Source organism: Sinohyriopsis cumingii, chromosome 10, assembly GCF_028554795.1.
Source record: "Sinohyriopsis cumingii isolate HCF-2022 chromosome 10, ASM2855479v2, whole genome shotgun sequence".
Lineage (NCBI taxonomy): Eukaryota > Metazoa > Mollusca > Bivalvia > Unionida > Unionidae > Sinohyriopsis > Sinohyriopsis cumingii.
This window is the reverse complement of record NC_142970.1, coordinates 86,271,156-86,293,691: the sequence shown is the minus strand read 5'-3', so window position 1 is coordinate 86,293,691 and position 22,536 is coordinate 86,271,156. Positions and strand designations below refer to the sequence as shown.

Sequence of the window (22,536 nt, the reverse complement as noted above, 5' to 3'; positions counted from 1 at the left end):
TTCTACGCATACAACTGGTAAAATATTATGCATTGTTTTTAATAAATATGTGAATACATACATACATACATACATACATACATACATACATACATACATACACACACACACACAAACACACACATACATACATACATACATACATACATGCATACATACATACATAAATACATACATACATTCATACATACATACATACATACATACATACATAATTACATACATACATACATACATACATATATACATACATGCATGCATGCATGCATACATCCATCCATACATACATTCATACATACATACATATATACATACATACATACATACATACATGCATACAAAGATACATACATATATACATACATACATACATACATACATACATACATACACACATACAAAATACATACATACGTACATACATATATACATATATAGACAGATACGTGCATACATACATACATACATACATACATACATACATTCGTACATACAACCATACATGCATAAACACAGTAATTCCAAACGAGACAAGGACATATTAACGACGATCTTCAAACAGATATTGTCATTTATTGTTTTCTATTTCAAGGCCATGTTCCTGCTGTGACCACGACCAAAACGCAAACAGCAACGCCTACTACAACACTAAAAACAACCATGGTTCCAACTCACCATGAGACCCATTCTACGCATACAACTGGTAAAATATGATGCATTGTTTTTAATAAATATGTGAATACATACATACATACATACATACATACATACATACATACATACACACACACACAAACACACACATACATACATACATACATACATACATACATACATACATACATACATACACAGTAATTCCAAACAAAGCAAGGACATATTAACGACGATCTTCAAACAGATATTGTCATTCATTGTTTTCTATTTCAAGGCCATGCTCCTGATGTGACCACGACCAAAACGCAAACAGCAACGCCTACTACAACACTAAAAACAACGATGGTTCCAACTCACCATGAAACCCTTTCTACGCTTACAACAGGTAAAATATTATGCATTGTTTTTTTGAATTAATACATGAATATGTACATACATACATACATACATACATACATACATACATACATACATGCGTACATACATACATGCATACATACATACATGCATGCATATATACATATATACATACATACATACGTACATTCATACATACATACGTACGTACACACATACGTGCATACATATATACATACATACATACATACATATATACAGACATACATACATACATACATACATACATACATATATACATACGTACATACATACGTACGTACGTACGTACGTACGTACATAAATACATACATACATACATACATGCATACATACATACATGCATAGATGCATGGATGCATACATACAGACATACATACATCCATCCATCCATCCATCCATCCATGCATACATACATACATGCATACATATATACATATATGCATGCACTGATACATACATACATACATACATACATACATACATACATACATACATACATACATACATACATACATACATACGTACGTACGTACGTACGTACGTACGTACGTACATACATGCATACATACATACATACATGCATACATACATACATATATGTATGGATGCATGCATGCATACATACATACATACATACATACATACATACATACATACATACATACATACATACATGCATGCATGCATGCATGGATGCATACATACATACATACATACATACATACATACATGCATGCACTGATACATACATACATACATACATACATACATACATACATACATACATACATACATACAACATACATACATACATACATACATACATACATACATACATACATACATACATACATACATGCATACATACATACATACATACTCTGAACATCCACCCAAATATTTCTTTTCTTCGCTATTTACCTATATCAGGTACATAATATCCACTTATTAAATATACTTTGCTAGTTTATAACAACTATATTTCCTATCAAGTATATGGCATTCTGTACATAATAAGTATGTGCTGTACCAATTCAAATGTCTAAATTTTAGATAGTCTTACGAAATAGCCTTTTTCTGATGGTATGATTGAATTTCGAAGCATTGATTTTTGACTAAGATATGATGAAACAGAGGAAAGATGTAATCTGAATGTGAAACTCGAATGTTAGTTATAGTACTTTTATAAATAGAATACATTTTTAACGTGTTGTTTATTCATTGATGTTACTTCAATTTTCTGTTATATGTGACATATATTAATATCAAATTTATGTACAGCACATTTGCAATATTTCCATTCAACAGATACCACTAATAAAACCCGTACCTATAACTAAAATCATACAAAACATAAAAAGTTTGATTAAAATTCATAATTGATCTCCTTTTTTCTTCAAGCTTTTACTGGGTCGAGTTTATCATCTGTGTACCACACAGCGAACCCCTCAGTTACCATGCATGCAACTTCATCTGCAGCAGCGCCAACTTACGGTAGGTGTAAACTAATATGAACTGCATTCGTTTTTGTTTAACCGTTTTTTCTTGGAAAAGATATATTTGGTAAGCACGCTAAGACACATATCGCTTGTATTGCGTTTTGTGAAAATTACAGAATGAACAAGCGCGATAGCATTATAATACAACTCTGATTTATTGCACATGATACGAACATTCAACTGTTTCATATTCAAGAGACACGCAAATGCATAAAAAATACATAGATGACCGCAGCGGTATCCTAAGTGGTTAGTGCGTCCGCCTCGGATGTGGAAGGTCGCGGGTTTGAAACACACCCAAGTCATACGAATCACTTATAAAATGGTACAAGAACAGTTCCATCAGAAGAAAAAAAAAAAGTTTAATTTTAGGAATGATCGGCATGGTGTTAGGATACTATGACTGGTGGGACATGATCAAATACGATTGCGGCTTGATGCCCCAGTGCTTAGACGCTATAAATGCCATTCTAAAGACACCGTAGTGACATGACTGGAAATATGTCTACGCTACGTTAAAAATCCAAGTCAAATACATACATACATACATACATACATACATACATACATGCATGCATACAGACCGACAGACAGACATATACATGCATACATACATACATGCATAAATACATAAATACATACATACATACATACATACATACAAACGTAAACGGTATGGCAATTTCTACAGTAATTTAAGTACGTACAATTGACAGCCGTGATATCCCGCAGCCACTAGATATGAATAATCATAGTGACTGTGTTATATTACGTGTTTAAACTCCAATAAACAGTAACATAAGAAAGAGTGAAAAGAAGATTTTTAAAACATAAATGAAATGTAAATAGAATAACTTATTACCCTGGAATATACTGTAAAGATGAAAAATATGAACCTATGGTTTTAAGAATCAAATCCAAAAATAATCCAAGAATAATCGACGAATAATATTTTAGAAGTCCTAATAATAAAATGTTAAACACAAGCTCCATACGATTTTTAGATTTGCCCACTTCAAGATAATGATTACCATGCTACTTATAAATCTGTATATAGAACAGCGTTTTATATAAATTCCAGCATCATAATCATGTGCAACGACGCCTAACCAAGCAATATTACAAAACTTATTTTACACAGTACTCTCTCTCTCTCTCTCTCTCTCTCACACACACACACACACACACACACACACACACACACGATTCTTGTATTATTGGGGAGACGATTTGATTTCCTCATCAAATATTAAATATATTAGTCATGCAAAATGGTCCAGGCCACACACATGCCATTTGTATTATTTCGACGACAATTTGATTTCTTCATGAAATCGTTAATACATTAAATATGCAAAATGGTTTAAAGTGATATCTTTCTTAATTATGATAAATTCAGGAATGGACATTACCTTGGTAACAAGCAGAATCATTTGCGTATACATGGAAAGATGATCTTCCTTTCCGATCCTACTTTAGTCCGCATGCTGAGGCTAAACATGCATAATTTTGGAACTCAAGCTGCCTTCTATATATAATCATGCATGAATTTCTGTTACACTGTATATAAGTAATTTGTCTCGAAAACCATCACAACAAAGCTAACAGCAATGTCCATATATAATTAATCCAAAATACATCTAATGCGCATAACCCAACCACTCTTATGGTATGTATATCTTGTGTGTGTGTGTCCAACAGTAACTTACTCTGAGCCTACAAAACTTCTTGAAATGAGGGGTTAGTTCGTTTGCATTTTATCGTCAACTGAACGTGAGCGTAGTAAATGCTAATTCTGAAATTTACATGAAAATTGTAACATTCAAACAAACTTAAAAAAACGACTATTAGGAATTCCATCTAAACTTTCACATTGTCGGACGAATTGTAGCATATTTTTGCAATTTCTTATTGAAATTGATTTATTTCCTTTCCAGTTATGCTAATACATTATTATTAACAAATGCCGTAGAAGTAGTTTCCATCCAACATAGATTATATGCCTTTGAATATGAAAACTATTTCCAACGTGTAATTAATAAAGGAAGATAAATACAAAAAGAACAATCAAATATCAATACCTTTATATCGTAAAACTATTTCCAACCTGCAATAAATAATGGAATATAAATACAAAACTAACAAACAAATATCTTTAATTTAGAGTTTGGCAGGGCGCTGTCTGAAGATTGGGATGTCCCGGTATCTCTCGATATATGCGTAAAACATTTAAATTAAAAAACAATTGAATGTTAAGAACATTTTAAGCCTGCTTCATAACTAATTTGTTTATTTGGTACAAAGCAAACAAAACTACTGCATACACTTATAGCAATAATTGATTTGCATAAACATTAATCTAAAAGATCGTTGCTCACGTTCTGAAGATTAAAAAATATATTTCATGCAATAGAAATGTAGTGACATGGAATTATATATAAAATACTATACGGGTGTTGAATATTTACTTTGTATTTCATACAGATAGTGTCTAGAATATGAAGTTTAAAACTCATTGTTGAATATCTCGTTATGTATTACCATTATAATATCATATCATCGTTCGAAATATGTAATAACATATTATTTCGAAATATTGTAGATTTTGTTATGGTTATGTCACGTACATTGTTTGTGTTGCACACAGTCTTAGACAGTTATGGTGAACGATACAATATTTTGTCTCATCGTCAATTGGTTCCTTGTATCTGCTTTATTTCGTTTTATCGGGTACAGTAAAGGTCATTAAACTTATTGCATAAATAATAGTTACTCTCCAAATCGGAGCAGCTTCTAAATTATTAGCTAACAATTTACAATTATGTCAATTGTATATATGGATCGCAATTATAGATTAGGCTTTACTGTAAGTTGTTACAGAAAATTGACACGGTCTCTTGTATTTGGACATAGTTGGTGTTTATATAGGAATATATAATATCCGTGTAATTAACTATTTATAACTATTTATGTTCAAAATTTAGATAAATTCGGACTAAGCTATTGTATTTGTTTTATCTAACTTTTTCGACATCATTCCGCACACAAAATTATTAGTCCTGCTTTGTTTAAGATACGACGTGACACAAACACACACAGACACACACACACACACATATATTTACTATTATTTGCGTTCGTGGCTTAGTCGTTTTTAAAATTAAATTGGTTTTCCCGCCGAAATCCTGAACATTATATTGCGTAGTAGGTCAAGTGGGGATGGGGTTGCATAATGAGTTTGTAACGAATTTTTTCGGTCCTGTAGTAAATAAGACTCTGTAAATATATTGACCTTCCAACTCTGTGGACATTCAAGCCTACCAACATTGCATGACATTAACAGCTATTGTATTTCATTCGGAAAGTACTGTATTCTTGGACATTATGATAGGATATTTATTATTTTTTGGGAATTAAATTCACAATACGGTAGTAGAAGTCCTTTGATATTTCGCTTCGATTGCTAGGTAAATAAATTGTACCTTGAAAGTCCATCAGATTATTTCCAAACGGCATAAAAGGTATGTTTATCTGTTTATGCATGCTAACATACATACCGACAAAAAAAAAATATGTACACAAAAATTGAAGAAACAGCGTTCAATTATATGTCTTCAGCTACCTGTGACGGACAACAACTGACATATGGTATCGAACATCAGGTGATTCTAAGTCCATCATTAAACTGCCCTTCCAAGGTTTTCCATTCTGAGCAAGTCTTCGATGCGTACTGTACTATTTCACGTATATATTTGTCATGGACACCTGGACCAAAGGTAACCCTTCAGCAACCTCCTCTGTTTGTTACACATCTTCTTAACTCATCTATATAATTCCAAATACATCCGTCCAGAGAGACATTTTAATATCACCTATTTTTTCAAACTCTAAGTAAAATCCTATCTGAAACTTGTAATGTTCCAGTTGTTGGAAGCATGTAAGTTAACATATACCAAGAATGGACCGATAATTCAGATAAATAAATATGATTGAATGGAAGAAAGTATGCTATATTATCACACTATATTATCTTGACAATCATACGCCCTGTTATAAATAAAATTTAAAAACAATATTTGTGTTCTGAAATTATACGAAGAAAATAACAAATGCTTGAGTATGGAATTAACTGTACGTGAACTGTCGTGTATATAATAATTAATAATTAAGTGGCTATCATTACAACTGTTGTAGAAAACTAGATTTTAGCGCTGAAACTCATCATCTTCACTTTGTTTATATTTCCAAAACTCACTCAAAGTCAGCACTTCAAAGCGTCAAGTTTACCTTATTTTAAGAATTTATAGCATATGAAAATGCTTATCCGGGAGGATCATGGCTTATATGTTAATGTACTTTCGCAAGTTATGACTTACTAATGTAAACGAAAACTCACATTTGAAAAAGATCAATCTTTTACAACCCTTCAACTTAAATAATTGTAAACAGGTTAAAACATGATTCCTTTCGAGAAACATTTAAGCATGTGTGTTTGTTTATGTGTATGTTTTAGGATTTAGGAAGTTAATTCCAGCTTGCATTTAAGGGTGGTTTCAGTATATCATAGAAGATGTCAACATACTCAGTTACTAATACTTATATATCGACATTCTTGCTTGCGTGCATTTGTTTGTATTTTTTTTTTATTTTTTTTTTTTTTTTTTTTTTGAGGTTCTTGATATGTGTCAGTCGCTCCCTAATAACACCGCAGTGGCCACGTTCGGTACAGGTGTTTTTAACCCATACATGGATATTGCCGCCATTTTCGTGGGCTGCATCGACACATCCACTGGATTTAAGGTAAGCAGCTGCACACTTTATAGATAATTTATAAATTCATAAATTGGGTTTCAAGGAAATTCCTCTCAGGCATCTAGCAGTATCGCAGTTCAAAAGTAATCCTTACTTTACATTAAACATTATGTCTCAAACTGCAATGAGCTCGACCCCTCCAGTGGCCTAGTGGTTAGAGCATCCGCCTCGGAGGGGGGGGGGGGGGGCGCGTGGGTTCTATCCCCGGCCGAGTCATAAGAAAGACTTACAAAAATGGTACTAACAGCTGCCTCGCTTGGCGCTCAGCATTAAGAGGTTAGTGTTAGGACTGGTCAGCCTGGTGTTAGGATAATGTGACTGAGTGGGACATCATGCTACATGTCTGCGGCATGATTCCCCAGTGCTAGATATCACTATAAAGTGTCACGCTGCAGACATCGTAGCGATATGACTGACACATTGTTAAAGCTTCGTTAAAATTCCAAATCACACACACGCGCGCAATGAGCTTATTGAGATTCCATGACATATTTTAAAATTACTCGTTGCCTGTACAAATAAATGATAGTCATATTCGAGAATTTACATTATAATATGGTGCAATGTAATTCTAGTCTATGTTGATTATGCAAGTGCCAGAGATGTTGATTATGCAAGTGCCAGAGACATGTAATAAGTTAGTACTTTATGTAAATGTAGAAGCATTTTTTTCTGTCACGCATTATTGTTAAATGACATAGAAATCTTAACATGTCAGTTCAAAGTAAATGCATCTTCAGTAAATGTATATAGTTTGCCAGTTCATGGAGGGTGATATGAAGGAAACTTTGGGACATTTATTTACCAATGAACTAGCATTACTGTATGTACTAGCTTACAAGTCGAATCAAACTTTGGGACAGTTATTTACCAAGGAGCCAACAGATAATTGCCGCTGTAATCAAGCACGTTTCGAAGCAAAATAATATACGGGACGTATCATGAAACTGATCCAACACCTAACCATTTATATCAAACACTTGCAATAACTGATCCAACACCCATCCAATTAAATCAACCACTAGCAATAGCTGATCCAACACCATCCCAATAAATCAACCACTAGCAATAATTCCTGTATATTGAGAACCGAACAGAATACGCATCACATACAATGAAATATGTAGTATGGGTGAAGCTATACGAGGACTTACAATTAAATGCATATGTTGTCATCATTTATTGATTTGCATTCCCAACAACGAAATAGGTGGGAAAATGTTAACATTGTAAGACATGTTAATATGTTGATCAAACATGTATAAAATCAGATATAGATGAATGAACATGTCGATTGGACTTTGCAACAAATAATGCGTAAAAATATTTTACTGTATAGTCTTCAAACACCGACGTTCTGAAATCAATGTACTCTATATTATATACGTGTGCGTGTGTGTGTGTGTGTGTGTGTGTATGTGTCAACGTTCAGCTCAGCCTCGGCGAAAACACAAAACAAACGAATTAAAATTTCTAGATCAACCGCCTCCTTTTAACACTAGTGGAATGTTTTGAGGTCTTTACAATCAATATGTGGAATTAAACATTTGATTTGACAAACAGTTGGGTTTTTTATATTTCAGGCTGCCATTGCTTTCTGCAATGCAACGACACTCATTCAAGAAGTAACTTTCGACAATGCTCCTTTATTTCGTTCGCCTGACGATTTTTATATTGTACGGAGTGTGGAAGGCTAGGTCTCGACATGTCATGATGATTCAATGTTGTAATGCGTGCTTTTCAAATATAGAGAAATTAAACAGATAACCCTCGTTTTATCATTTCGCAATAGTCACATGTTACAGTTGTTTCGTAATTAATCTAAATGATATTTTCTAATCACTTATTCGTCACAAAAGATACATGACTAAAGTGTTTCCTTTCTCCTCATACACTAGCAATATCTTGCGCGAGATTTCGATGTCCCATATGGTGACAAAATAACAAGCTCATGTAGCCTGAATACCGCAAACAAAATAAAGTGAAATGCTCTTAACAAAGCAGAATTATGCACATATTTGAAGCTACCCGTTTGTTTAAATAAGCGTAATTTTTGTTGGTTTATTTTCTGTTGTTTTGGGGGGTTTTTGTTGGGGCTTTTTTTGGGGGGTGCTTCTTTTTGGGTACTTTTTGGTACTGCTTTGTTTGTTCTTTTTTGCCGAGACGATTTGACGAAAATCAATCTACGTAAAATCGTATCCAACAACATTGTGTAGATTGTTCTCTTTCATAAATTAATGGTAAGATATATATATATATATATATATATATATATATAACATCGATAAAAAATGAGGGACAAATGTACGATGACATTCATGGCACGTTCCACAGGAAATGGTGCGTTATAATTCTTCTCGCTTATAATCCTTATTGTTTCTGTTATTAGGTAAATTGAAGTTATTGACATAAACGATTGGTAATTATGAATGCATCCATAACCTTTCACACCACACACATACGAGATCAGAGATATCAAAGAGCTGGTATTGTTTAGTCTTGAGCAAATGTAAAGTGAATAATGTAAAGTGAGAAATGTAATTTAAAGTGAATAATATAGTGAATAATGTAAAGTGAATAACGTAAGTGATTAATCAAAATTGAATAATGTATAGTGAATAATATACAGCGAACAATGTAAAGTGAATAATGCGCAATTGCTCTTTAGCAAGACGAAATTAACAGACCGTTTTCTTGAAATAAAAATGTCAACTTATTTCTCATGCTACAATTAGTTGTTCATGTCATCCAAAAACTTGCTTTTCATTGTTTCCAGTACAAATATAGGATTTAGTAACGTCAGACGAATGCCAAGGTGTAACTGTCATTTTTTTATCATCCAACACGACAATCTATAACGTCTGTGCAATGTTACTTTTAAGTCGAAATTTCAGGCAGGTTGATAGTTATTGAACCACCTTATTCTTTTCATTTCCATTTCTATTTCGCTACAGAGGTTTACTCATATAGCAATTTATCCCACGAATGTTGGTTGACTCCAGACAAATAATAAGCACTCTCAATGATCTATACCGTCATGTTAGTACTGGATGGAAGCCCATGCGTAAACGATCATTTTACCCACATCGAGTTACGTGCCAGTAACAACAGAGTTGATACATATTAGACCTGCCATAATTTGTTTTTTAACTTCAGTGTACTATGACGTCTCGTGGTGCTTTAGTACAAATGATATCACGAGACTTGTTTTGGTGGAAATAGCTACGCTTAGAAATTCATTCAGATGTATATCAAAGCATCGTCTTATGCGTGTGCCTTTGTATATGTTGTATCTTTCATTTATATAGCTTACACAAATACATACTTTTTGCAAGAGAATGAAAACTGAATACCAAAAATGGTGCATATTCACAGAGAGTGAGTTCATTTCCCAGTGTGTCTGTTACAAGACTTACGTACGCAGCCATTGTACATATTCACATTATTTTCTTTGGTACCATAATCCGTCCTTGGGCTTCTTTTTGTTGCATTGTTGACCAGAAAAAGATAAACTTATGATTTAAAATCACAATTGCCTTATAATAAAAAGGGCTGAGTATGATAAACATTCAGAGCAGCGGTAGAGCAGAAATTTGATCAGCATCGAATATATCCAAATGAGCTGTGGAATTGTCTATCGATCGATAAACTGAGACAGAGGGAGAGAGATAGAGAAAGAGAAAGAGAGAGAGAGGGGGATAGAGAGGAAGCAATCTGTATTAATTGAAGTTAATATGTCGTGCTTACGGACCAACAATAAAACACTGCGAGAGAGAAACACGGAAGTAGAAACGTTTTTAGTCATGTTTAATTTGAAAAAATGTTTTCTAATTGAACTTTATTTTCTCTTAAAATACAAAAAAGTAAATAAATCATCAAACGAATTACAATACGTTTTTGCCAAATAGCCAAGGACTTTACAAGTACAGCGTTCTCGCCGCTACAGTATTTGCAGATTTGTATCATCAGAAATTTGCAACACTGTATGAGCATCCCATGGAAAGTGTGTGATACTATTTAAACGACTGGCGTTCTTGTTTACTTTGGTTAAGTTCGATTCCAAGGTCCTTGCACAGCTGAAATTATTCTCGATCTTTCACTTGACATATTACCACATCTTATTTTCCCCATGACGAAACTATAGAAAGAGCGGGGCGCGGACACAAATTATGTGTAACTAAATTAGAAAATTGGGATTAATGCATTTTGCAGATTGTTTCCGTTTTTCACTCATGATTATTAGCTGTAAATTTAATTCTGATTAAGACAGAGCATATGCAATAGAATTATGTTGAAAGCTTATTTATTTGCCTCTTTAAAGGCAATTGGTGATTGACAATTCGATGTGCAAATATTATTGGAAGATCGCTACCAACACGTTTGAATCCATGTTAGTCTGAAAAACATACATACATGAACACATAAATACATACATACATAAATACATACATACATACATACATACATACATGCATGCATGCATGCATGCATACATACATACATACATACATACATACATACATGCATGCATACGTACGTAAGTTCGTGCTTGAGTGCGTACGTCTGTAGGACATGATTACTGTGCGTGTAAAATTGCCTATCCTATGTACACTTCATCAAGAAGTGACACTACAAAATCGTTGCATAGGCATTAGAAAAGCAGATTCACCCGCATATCAGTGCAGTAATGAAATTGTAATCGAAGTCCAGTCATTAAGAATTTCCGCGAGAAAAATCATGGCGCACAGAGTTGTAGAAAATGACAAATTTGAATCAGCCAAACAAAAGAAAGTATTGCTTACTCAGGGTCCTCCAGGAGAATAATGCTTGATTATATATATATATATATATATATATATATATATATATATATATATAGATATAGATATATATATATATATAGATATATATATATACAGAAGGGGGAGGGATGGAGACAGACAGACAGACAGACAGACAGATGAAGAAATAGTACCGTTCAGGTTAGATAATTTTTAAACCGTCTTATACTTTGATTCTAACCTGTTTTTGCGGGATAGGGCACCCGTCGCTTTCATTGCACACACTACTTACCCCTATAGTCCGTCAGACTTCCTCAGGTCAAACTCAAATGGTGAAAAAAGGTCGCTAATATATGCTTTCGTGTGCAGAAGACACATTTCACAAATCGCCCTATTAATTAATTTTCATCTACTTATTCTCAGTCTGGACTCATACAACAAAATAGTCAAGGTATTTGTTGTTATAATAATCAAGAAATGTTAATCTCTATAGAGTGTCTGGCTGTGTAGAATATCGATTCGTGTTCACACCAGATCATGCTTCGAAAAGAGTGTGGTGAAACTGTCAGCATAAAGGCTTTTGGCATTGAACTCCAGCCTGGAGCTAGGGAGGACCTGTGTTCGAGACTTGATCTTTCTTATTAATAGGAAGCTTAAGAATGCATGAAATGATTGCTATACAAAAAAATTCAAGTTGTGAATGGATGACATCGTACCTAGTTGATAGAACAAAACAGATAACTCACAAAGCAGAATATGGCTGCTGTATGGTTGCTACCATTTCAAAAATCCGAAAATGAGCAGGAGTTAATCTTATTAGGATGTCGACTGTCGAAGCCATCATTTGTGGTAACACTCTAATCCAGTTATAAAGATAATAACACGCTCTGAACTTTAAAAACAAAAGTTTACCGGGGAGTCTGCTTAAACTGTACACGAACCAGCGGGAAATTAAAAATTTCCACCAAAAGGTTTATGTAACTAAAATGTGTGTGTATATGACATTGTCGACATTCACACATATATGGAGAAGCCAATAATGAATATAAATACATTAAACAGCGAAATCTATTTCCTAGAAATAACATTTAGCTTCTAAAATAGAAACGAAACAGGGAGATGTTTTCATATAATTGTTGAAAGACCGATATGAAGTTTAATGAATGAATGCACTGTTACCACAACATATTTAAGGATTTTCTAGTAGAGGTAAATATCGAATATCTTTCATTTTACTTACGCGATAATAACTTATGTGCACTGTTTGAAATTACTCTGTTTACTAGCACTTAACTGATGAATACATAGTTGCTACTGTAAATTTGAACATAAGCAACTTTCCTTTCCATTAGAGTGTATACTATGTGTAAAATTCTGCAATAAGGCATCACATTAGGCACTCACGACGTTTCATTTCTGTGTGCATGGGATCAATCCTAGAATTTAGCCGTGACCACCATTCATATTGGATGTATTCTCCGAGGTTGTATAATCTCCTTTTCATCAAAAAGCACCAAATCCCAACCAGCCATCGAATGCACAAACATTAAGCTAACTTGATACATGCAGAATTCATCATTATGAAAATTGTCTTGTTTGAGAAAGGGCTTGTACCTTACTATAACCTTTGCTAAACGTTTAACTGCATACTATTGCTAGTTTATGAGTAGGGTGAACGTAAAGTTGAACCTGAATATGTAAAGAACAAACTAAAACATGATCCTATATTACAACATTAATTGTCTCCATAATTAAACAATGATTACATGTACAAAATATGAAAAAATATTCGATCACGTCTTGGTTATAAATCCTTCATTTCTCTGACAATTGCCTCCACTGTAAATAACTGCTTAAAATTAATGCATACATAGATATATTTATGCAAAACAAATGTTTTCACTAAATTTTGTTATTTTAGTAGCTTGTCAAGGATAAACAAAATTAGACAGTACGTGTTTATGAAATTTAGGTTACTAGGTCAATTGGTGCAGCCTATGCAATTTTAATGTGAAAAATTTGAACATGGCATTACCTACATACTGAAATCTGACAGCAGTAAACTATATTTTCTTTTTGATTCAAACAGGAATTGCAAATAATATGAGTGATCATATTTTTTCTTTCTCGCTGACCCAACACCCAGTGTTTTATATAACATAATATACTTTTGTTGTGGTGTCTCTAGCTTTTCCGCTAAAACCGTTATCCAAATGTAAATAAACATCCAATCAGTAGTTACGAATAAAACAAAACAATGATGTAAAATATTCACATACTAATATGATTAGGCTACTTCAGTAGCCGAAACAATTGTGTATTTTTCTGATTCATATACAACATGATTAAATGGCGTCTTGAGATTATAATATTTTACTCTTTGGCGTCTTTTTAACCAAATAGTTCAGCAACAAAACCTATAGCTGTGAAATAAACCTTAACATGCGACTGCATAGCTCACATAAACATGCCCTCATCTCTAAAGCCAAACCCAGAGCTCAACTACTGTGCACATTGTGTGTGAATACAATTCTTAATTAGTATGCATACCTCCTTATGATAACCCTTGCACCTGCATGGTTTTGCATCAATATAATTAAAACTGCAAAAGTAGTTGCATTCACACAATTCTGTCATGCACGTCAACAAGATGAAAGTCAGGAATAACAATAACCCTTCAACCAATTAAGAAAGAATAACGTCTTATTAATATATGCATGCTTAAGTGATGAACGTATAGCTTGTAGTTAGCTTAGTCCAAATCCATAACCGAATCAAACACAGTGCAAGACAAATCACATTGACTATGACATTGTATGGCTTGAATTACTTTCAGCAGTAGGACCCCAAACAATACAATAGCTGATAACGCGGAATAAACAAAAGCAAGTATTGATTCATGTATATTCAAGTTATGATTATGATATTTGCAAACATCCATGGCATTCCATTAAAAGCCTATGGGACCAGCTGCCATCAAGAAACCGTTCTGGATGAATGGACCTGAGTATATGTTTATATATATATATATATATATATATATATATATATATATATATATATATATATATATATATATATCCTCAACAGAGAGTCGAAATCGCTCAGGCTAGCTAGATACTAGTTTCGCACTGTTCCTTGTCATTTGTTTGCATTTATCTTAATCAATCTACTGACACACGAGATCCCCTTCTTTATGTATATGCACACACACACACACACACACACACACACGCATATATATATATATATATATATATATATATATATATATATATATATATATATATATATATATATAATCCTTCTTACAAGGGTTTCATTATTGAAAAAAAAGAAGTAACAGATAATCTACGCTTGGTTGAGAAGTAAACAATGAAGTTTACCACTTTGTCAAATCAAGTCTTTTTTCGTAATGGACGGAAAACGAGAGACAGAGACAAACTACGGTGCTGCTCCTATTGAGGGTATTAGCTGTGCTGAACATAGAGTAAGTACAAAGGACATTTGTGTAACACACCCTTCAATTTAACACATCCACATATCATGATTCTTTAAAGGAGTCAGAGGTATATACATTGTCCCCAAGACATCTCAAACAAGGTGCAAACATTTTCTAGGCAAACCCAAACATATGCAAGCAAAACGTTTGGGATTTACATAGATGAAATGAAACGCTTAAGTGTCTCAGATGAATACAATGCAAATTTTATTCCGTTTTATTCATTAACCGTTTAATGTGCAACATAATTCTGAGGAAGATATACACACTTCATCCACTGTCCGATGTTATGCTTCTCTCATCATCCCGGAATGATTTAGGCCCTTATCCACATTTACATTTTTGGTACGTCATCGGTGTCTTTGGCCTTTTTATGCCGCTTGTACTTTTCAGTAGACGTATCTTGGTTCCTGCGACCACATGTTGATTTTTTTCCTCTCCAATATATCATTTCCTTTTTGAATGGTGTCAGATTTGGCATGAAGGACGATGGGAAATAAGTCCATCACATGCCTCTTCCACGTTAGAACCGTTAATCACGCAGTTATAGACCGATCTCCATGAACACGTTGCATAAATTCGAAGGTAAGGATTTAACATGAGTAAGAACTCACTAACTATGAAAGCAGAATGTACTTCTGAATTTTATTTGACAATGTTCAGTGATTTTACTCATCTTTACTAACTACCTTTTCGTATACATTTTAAAGTTGAACTATGTTTAAACAATATTTCGCCTGCATTTGTTGCTATTTATGTCAATCTTCCATGATATGACTTTGTCTTGTCCACGTCCATATGCTCATGAACTGCACTATACAAAATGAAATGAAAATTGACATATGAAGAACTTTTCCTTCTTGCTATTACAAATTCTCAACACGTATTCCTAAATACTATTCATAGTACATTAAACTTAAGCTCTTACAAGCAATTCATTTGTATTAGCAACTATATCCCCAATCTGGAAATGATTTGTACAAACCTTTCATTAAGTATATTCCAAAATATGTGTCACTATCGTATATCATATCCATGATAATTCCACGGTGTGCAACCGCCTACTCGTTGATTATGGCGTTTGACAACAAATAGCTCTTTCATTAAACAGCCTTACGGCGTTAGGTAAGCGATTTTGTCCCAGCTGATGCACCATATTGAAATACTACTTGCTCTTGGCACACACAATTTAATTTGTGCAGGGGCGACCTCTGTACGCGTTATAAAGTTGATCATTTGCATATTGCTTTTTGTCCACAACTACCATCAATTATGAACAAAAGTCAATCACACAATACAAATTAAATATACATAATGCGTCGTGTCTCTGTCTTAATGCAGACATAAATGTGACAAATATGGAACGAATTAGTATACAAGACATGTTTAGTCAGTTATGCACATCTCTATTATATTTGTCAAGCTTGCGAAAGGAATGAAATCTATTTTGTTTCTCTTATTGACATGTCTATATTCGTGATTAATGTTAAAGGACAAGTGACAGTTATACATGCATTGCGAATAGAACATTTTTACCCATTATAAATTAACTAGAGTAATGTATCTCAATCTAAAGGTGCGAAATAATGATTTGTACTAACTTACATCAAATTCAGTCGACTGGACGATATCAATTGAAGTCATGGATGAACTTTATTGTATGCATAAAGAGTTTAATTGATTGCAAAAGTCAGCTATATATATGTCACGCATACCAAATGTAATAAAAGTTGAAACATAGTTTTAGCTGTGGGTTAATGTGGTCAGGAAAAATGATCTTTTGCTAATAAATATAATCTAAACATGGAGTGACAGTGTGATTAATAAATCGTGTTATTCGTGTAGCTGTCTCTTGTCCACGTGGTCTCGGCAATAATCTCCTCGAATATCCTGGAAACATATCGATGACAAAGCATTCTTACAACAAGAATCAAAACAAATTTCAGAATAAAGTTTCCAAAGACATATGATGGAAATAACTATTTCTTGTACATGGGTTTTACATCTTTCAGAGCTTTCAGAGAACTTCAAACGATTTAGACTGTCAGACAAAAGCAGTTAATTATCGAGGTATACCTTTGCTTCTCCTCAGAATGTGTTTTACTGTTAGGTTGGAACAATCAAAGGACTTATTAGAAGCTGGAAACCAAGATTAGAAATATACTAAATGTGCTTCAATTATGACTTGGCTTATTATATGATCTTTGCTAATTCAGTATTAGGTAAGTACATAAATTTAGCTGCTTCATTTGTGACTATATCAGAGAGAGAGAGAGAGAGAGAGAGAGAGAGAGATTGAGTAAATTAATGTCGCTGTCGTTATCGCAATATTAACAATATCCACCAATAATAAATTTGAAAGGATACTTATCATTTCTGGACAATCCATTTAAGAAAAAAAATTTATAGAAATGTTTACCTTTTGTTATTTTCCATGCTATTTATTTGCTAATTTAAATCATGTTTTACTTACCCATGTTATATGCCTATATAACACACAACCACAAACAAATTCTGATTAACCTAATAGCATTATTAACCTTAATGGTAATAACACGAAAGCGGTTTTATTGGTCATTGCAGAGTAAATACTTGCTTCTACCGCTGGAAACAAAATGAATTAACCAATTGTTCCACGGTAATCTTCGCAGTGTCTATTACTAGATTTAAGTTCGTGTCCTTTAAAGCAGATCTGATTTCTAATTGATAACTATACATAAAAGATATTCATATTTGATTATACGGGATAGCACATGTTGTTGAAAGACCATGTTTACTTTTTATTTTATCAAAACATGATATAAGAATGTTGTTGATTTCATTGTCATTATCTGCCTAAAAATAAATAAACGTTCAAACATACCTATTAGTGTATACTATGAAATGGATATCTTGTTTTTTATCGACGATTTAGCTGATATAGATGACGTAAAAGATAAGGGAATCAAGATTATAAAGTTGGCATTTAGTGGCAGGCATTATGGGACATATTTATGGGTGACAGAACAAACATAACTCCGAAATAACAGACAGATCCTCGAGAAAGTTCGCATTTATAGTAGACGTCTGCCGAACGAAATGCTAACATAAAACTAGCTAAATTCACGTTAAATGAGACTAGAATATATGCATGATGGCAAAGATGTCTGACATGTGCCAACAAAAGAATAAGTGACCATAAGACAACTCTTCTGTGTTAACATAAAATACATATATCGGCATAAAAAGAAAGAGCATTTAGATCTCGCTTCATATTATTTAGTATGTATATATAATTTTAATTGGAGTGGAGAAAGCAAATTTCTAAGATATGCCTTTCCATTTAGAACGAGTCGCAACGCAAATATTTTCAAGATGACTGATGTGCTGGCTATATTGGCCGTGAAACTGAAACTAGTTTCATTTAAGAACAACAAGAATTCGTAAAGAGATTTGAGCCATATTTCGCGATAAAAATGACTTTCCGTTCAAGAAGAGTTGTGATAGCATGTTCTTTTAACACAGTTGTTATGTTGGCCATGTGTTATAACATATATGGACCATTTATTTAGGACCATGTATACATCATGCAAAATCTTTTAATGAGAGATTCGTGATGGATTAACTTTCAATCAGTGAGGGTTTCTTGACCCAGGATAAGTGGCTAAAAATGGATAATGGTGCCAGAAACAAAACGACACATACTAGTGCTACCTTGATCTATATAAATGAGGAATGCTATTCAAATGCATTGCTGATATGTACGTATTTGTGTCCTTTTTGTGTATCGCAATATCTACATGGATAACCATACTAAAATTTTAAACCTGTTATATCTCCATGACTTTGTGTATGTGTGTAGTGTCTTTAAGCATGTTTTTGTTTGCCTTACATGTATGTGATATGTGATAGTATATTTGTGTAAGGATATAGTGTGTTCTCGAAAAGTCCTGCCGTTGTGTGAGAGTATCTTTGTATGCCTGTAAGCATGTTTGTGTGTATGTGTATGCGTATGCGTGTATATCGGATAGCATATCAATAAGCTGGATGGTTGGGTGGACGCTGGATAGTGTATCAAACAGTTGGATGGAGAAAATGGATAGTAGGGTATGTTCTGGATTGTAATACATAATTACGTGTTGGATCGTAGGTTGTATCTAAAAACAATTAACATTACAGGTATTCTTATGTTCAAGAATAATGCAGAACGTGACACATTAACATTAAATTACCCTTTCCCCAGTCTGCCGAAAAATTGTTTTTCAAAACATTTTTGATTGAAACAAATGAGCTTTTGTGGAAACCGAACCATGAAATAAATAGACCTGTCCTTACTTCTTAACGTGTTTTCCCAAAACTGCGAAAGGAGAACTAAGGAAATGAGCATAAGTTCTAGATATGTTTATTTTAATGCCAAACGGTGTAATTCAAAACGCAAACACAAACAAACAATGTAATGCAAGACGAAAAAAGTCTCATTTAAAGGATTATGTATAACATACAACTGTGCATTATTCCAGAAAGGTTCAAATGGCGTCAAAACAGACATATGTAGATGACAGGGTAAACTATACCTTTTGGTAGATCTTACCAATTAGATGCCGAATGCTATTTACCAATATATTCCTATTTAACTTCATTGTAAATTTCATTATTGTTTGCATATTTGTCCACATTGTTTCATCTTGGGACAGTGTTAATATCATAAACTACACCTGCGTTTATAAATATGCATTCATTTTCGATGTTTCTAAAGTCTGTCGTCCATTCAAAGAGATATTATGAATCTGAAAGAAAAGAAAATTTAAAACAAAACTGACAAGGAAAAATGAATAGAACTGTCCATTAGAGGAATCATTTCAGGAAAGAATACGAATATGTTAAAATCCCACACATGCAAGTTTACGTTGCAGCTACCTTGTAATTGCTTGATCACAAAGGATATTCTGTGTAATGTTAAACTATTTGCTAGTTGTATGTTTCGTATTTATGCAACATGATGATAATAATTATTTTCTAGTCTAATAAACCCCATTCCGATGTTATTTATGGATAATTATAAGCTATTCATATCGAAGGGTTCTATATCACTAGTGGGTGATTCAGAAAATGTTATCCTTATTACAATTTTAAGGGACGCAGGAGCCACATTCTTTTGGTAGTTTGCCATTTTCTGAGAAGTCATCTTTTAATAAGAGTGTTCTTATTCAGGGAGTAGAATGCGAATTTGTTAATGTTCCTCTCCATTGTGTAACTTTGTCATCAGACTGAGTCTTAGCCACATTCTCGGCACTGTGTAAGTTTTATTCGTTGATGGCATTCATGTTTCACTAGGCAACGATGAAGATGGAGATAAGGTTGTGGTTAATCCACTTGAAAGTGACAAGCCTTGTTTGGATCAGAAAGTCAATCCAATTGAAAAAGATGTCCCTGATTTATTCCCAGAGTGTGCAGTTACCAGAGCTATGACAAAGAAAGCTCTTCAGATGTTTGTTGTTGCTCTAGATTTTAACGCCATTTTTTAGCACAAGATAGGCTATACATGGCGGCCAGTATAACTGGTGGAGGAAAAACCCTGGAAAACCCAGGGAAGAGCCACCGCAGGCTTTCCCAAATACCAAAGTTAGCCGAGCCTTGGACTCGAACCCACGCAGACAGAGGTGAAATGGCAGTGATCCGGAACGGTGAGCGCTTTAGACCACTCGGCCACTCGGGGGCCTCAAAGCTCTTTAGAATGGTCAGGCGTTTGAAAATGATCCTGAGAGTTACTTTTTGTTTCAAAGTGCCATTAGTGAAACTGAAGCCACTGAAGTTAATGTCTGTTATTTCATTAAAAGTGGAATTCCCGAGTTACTGCTGATGATGAGTATCAAAGGGAAAATCCAAAACCTTTCAGACAGTAACTAATTAGTCTGGCCCATGAAACTCCTTTGGCTGGACATTTAAGGATTGAAAAGACCTATCACAAAATCTTTTATCACTTTTACTGGCCACAAATCAAACGTGATGTTTGTAAATACTGTATATCTTGTCATACTTGACAAATCGTAGGAAAACCCAATCAGAAGATACATAAGGTTCATCTGTAACCTATTCCTTACTTTGACGAACCAATTATTAGGATCATGGTAGATTGTGTTGGTCCCTTACCTAATACAAAGTCGGGTAACCGATACCTGTTGACTATCATGTGTGCGTCAAAAAGGTTTTCGGATGCAATTCTTTTGATGCATATTCAATCTAAAACAAAACTAAAAGATTTGATACAGCTTTTTGCTCAATTTGTCCTCCTCAAATCTGTCCAATCGGGTCAATGGTCAAATTTTAAGTCTGGAACTTTTCAGCCTATTATGCTCAAATTTGGCAATCGCAATTCAAGTCAAAAGTGAAACTATAGTTTGACAGAGGATCAGTTACGATGTCTCTTGAGTGTGGTAATAGCGTTTTGTCTCTCTTGCTCATTCTTCAAACTTTTCTTCAAATTAGATATTAAGGCCAGTATAATGTTCAGAAGAAACTGAATGAATGAATTAAATTTTAATGTTAGTGCTCCTGGGATCTAAATAAATTATTGGAGTACCATTATATTGAAAGACAAATCTTCGGAGTTCAAAAATGATGAAATGTCTGGACTAGAAACGTTAACATTTGCCAGAACAAGAAATAAATTAACTTAAACAGTTATTATTTGAATATGAGCACTTATTTCCAAATGTTCCTACAAGAATAAACACAAATGTCCATCACGTTGCAATTGTAAATTCCAAACCTGTGAAACAACACACATATAGGATGAACCATCTCAAACAGGAATACACGAAATAAGAAATGAGTATTTGCTGAAGAATGATTGTATAGAACTCAGGAAAAGTCATTTTCGTTCAACATGCATACTTCTTCCAAAACC

General features: G+C 33.7%; 2 protein-coding genes across 5 annotated transcripts in view; one reads left to right on the top strand and one right to left on the bottom strand.

Annotated features, from left to right (window-relative positions):
• The window catches only part of LOC149790519 (uncharacterized), a 45,310-nt gene extending 35,845 nt beyond the window's left edge, over nt 1-9,465 (top strand). For 3 of the 4 annotated variants that reach the window (XM_089971403.1, XM_089971404.1, XM_089971400.1), the window contains 7 exons: nt 1-17; nt 593-703; nt 932-1,042; nt 2,458-2,550; nt 6,174-6,331; nt 7,227-7,355; nt 8,951-9,465. The exon at nt 1-17 is cut by the window's left edge and continues 94 nt beyond it. In XM_089971403.1, coding sequence (XP_089827529.1) covers nt 1-17; nt 593-703; nt 932-1,042; nt 2,458-2,550; nt 6,174-6,331; nt 7,227-7,355; nt 8,951-9,064 — 733 coding nt within the window. In that variant the 3' untranslated portion in view covers nt 9,065-9,465. The remainder of the gene's footprint in view (nt 18-592; nt 704-931; nt 1,043-2,457; nt 2,551-6,173; nt 6,332-7,226; nt 7,356-8,950) is intronic. The other variant, XM_089971402.1, reaches the window with a different exon arrangement.
• Nucleotides 9,466-20,013: 10,548 nt separating this feature from the next.
• The window catches only part of LOC149790518 (peptidylaminoacyl-L/D-isomerase-like), a 34,158-nt gene continuing 31,635 nt past the window's right edge, over nt 20,014-22,536 (bottom strand). The window contains exon 11 of the mRNA XM_089972571.1: nt 20,014-20,416. Within this exon, the coding sequence (XP_089828697.1) occupies nt 20,409-20,416 (8 nt within the window). The 3' untranslated portion in view covers nt 20,014-20,408. The remainder of the gene's footprint in view (nt 20,417-22,536) is intronic.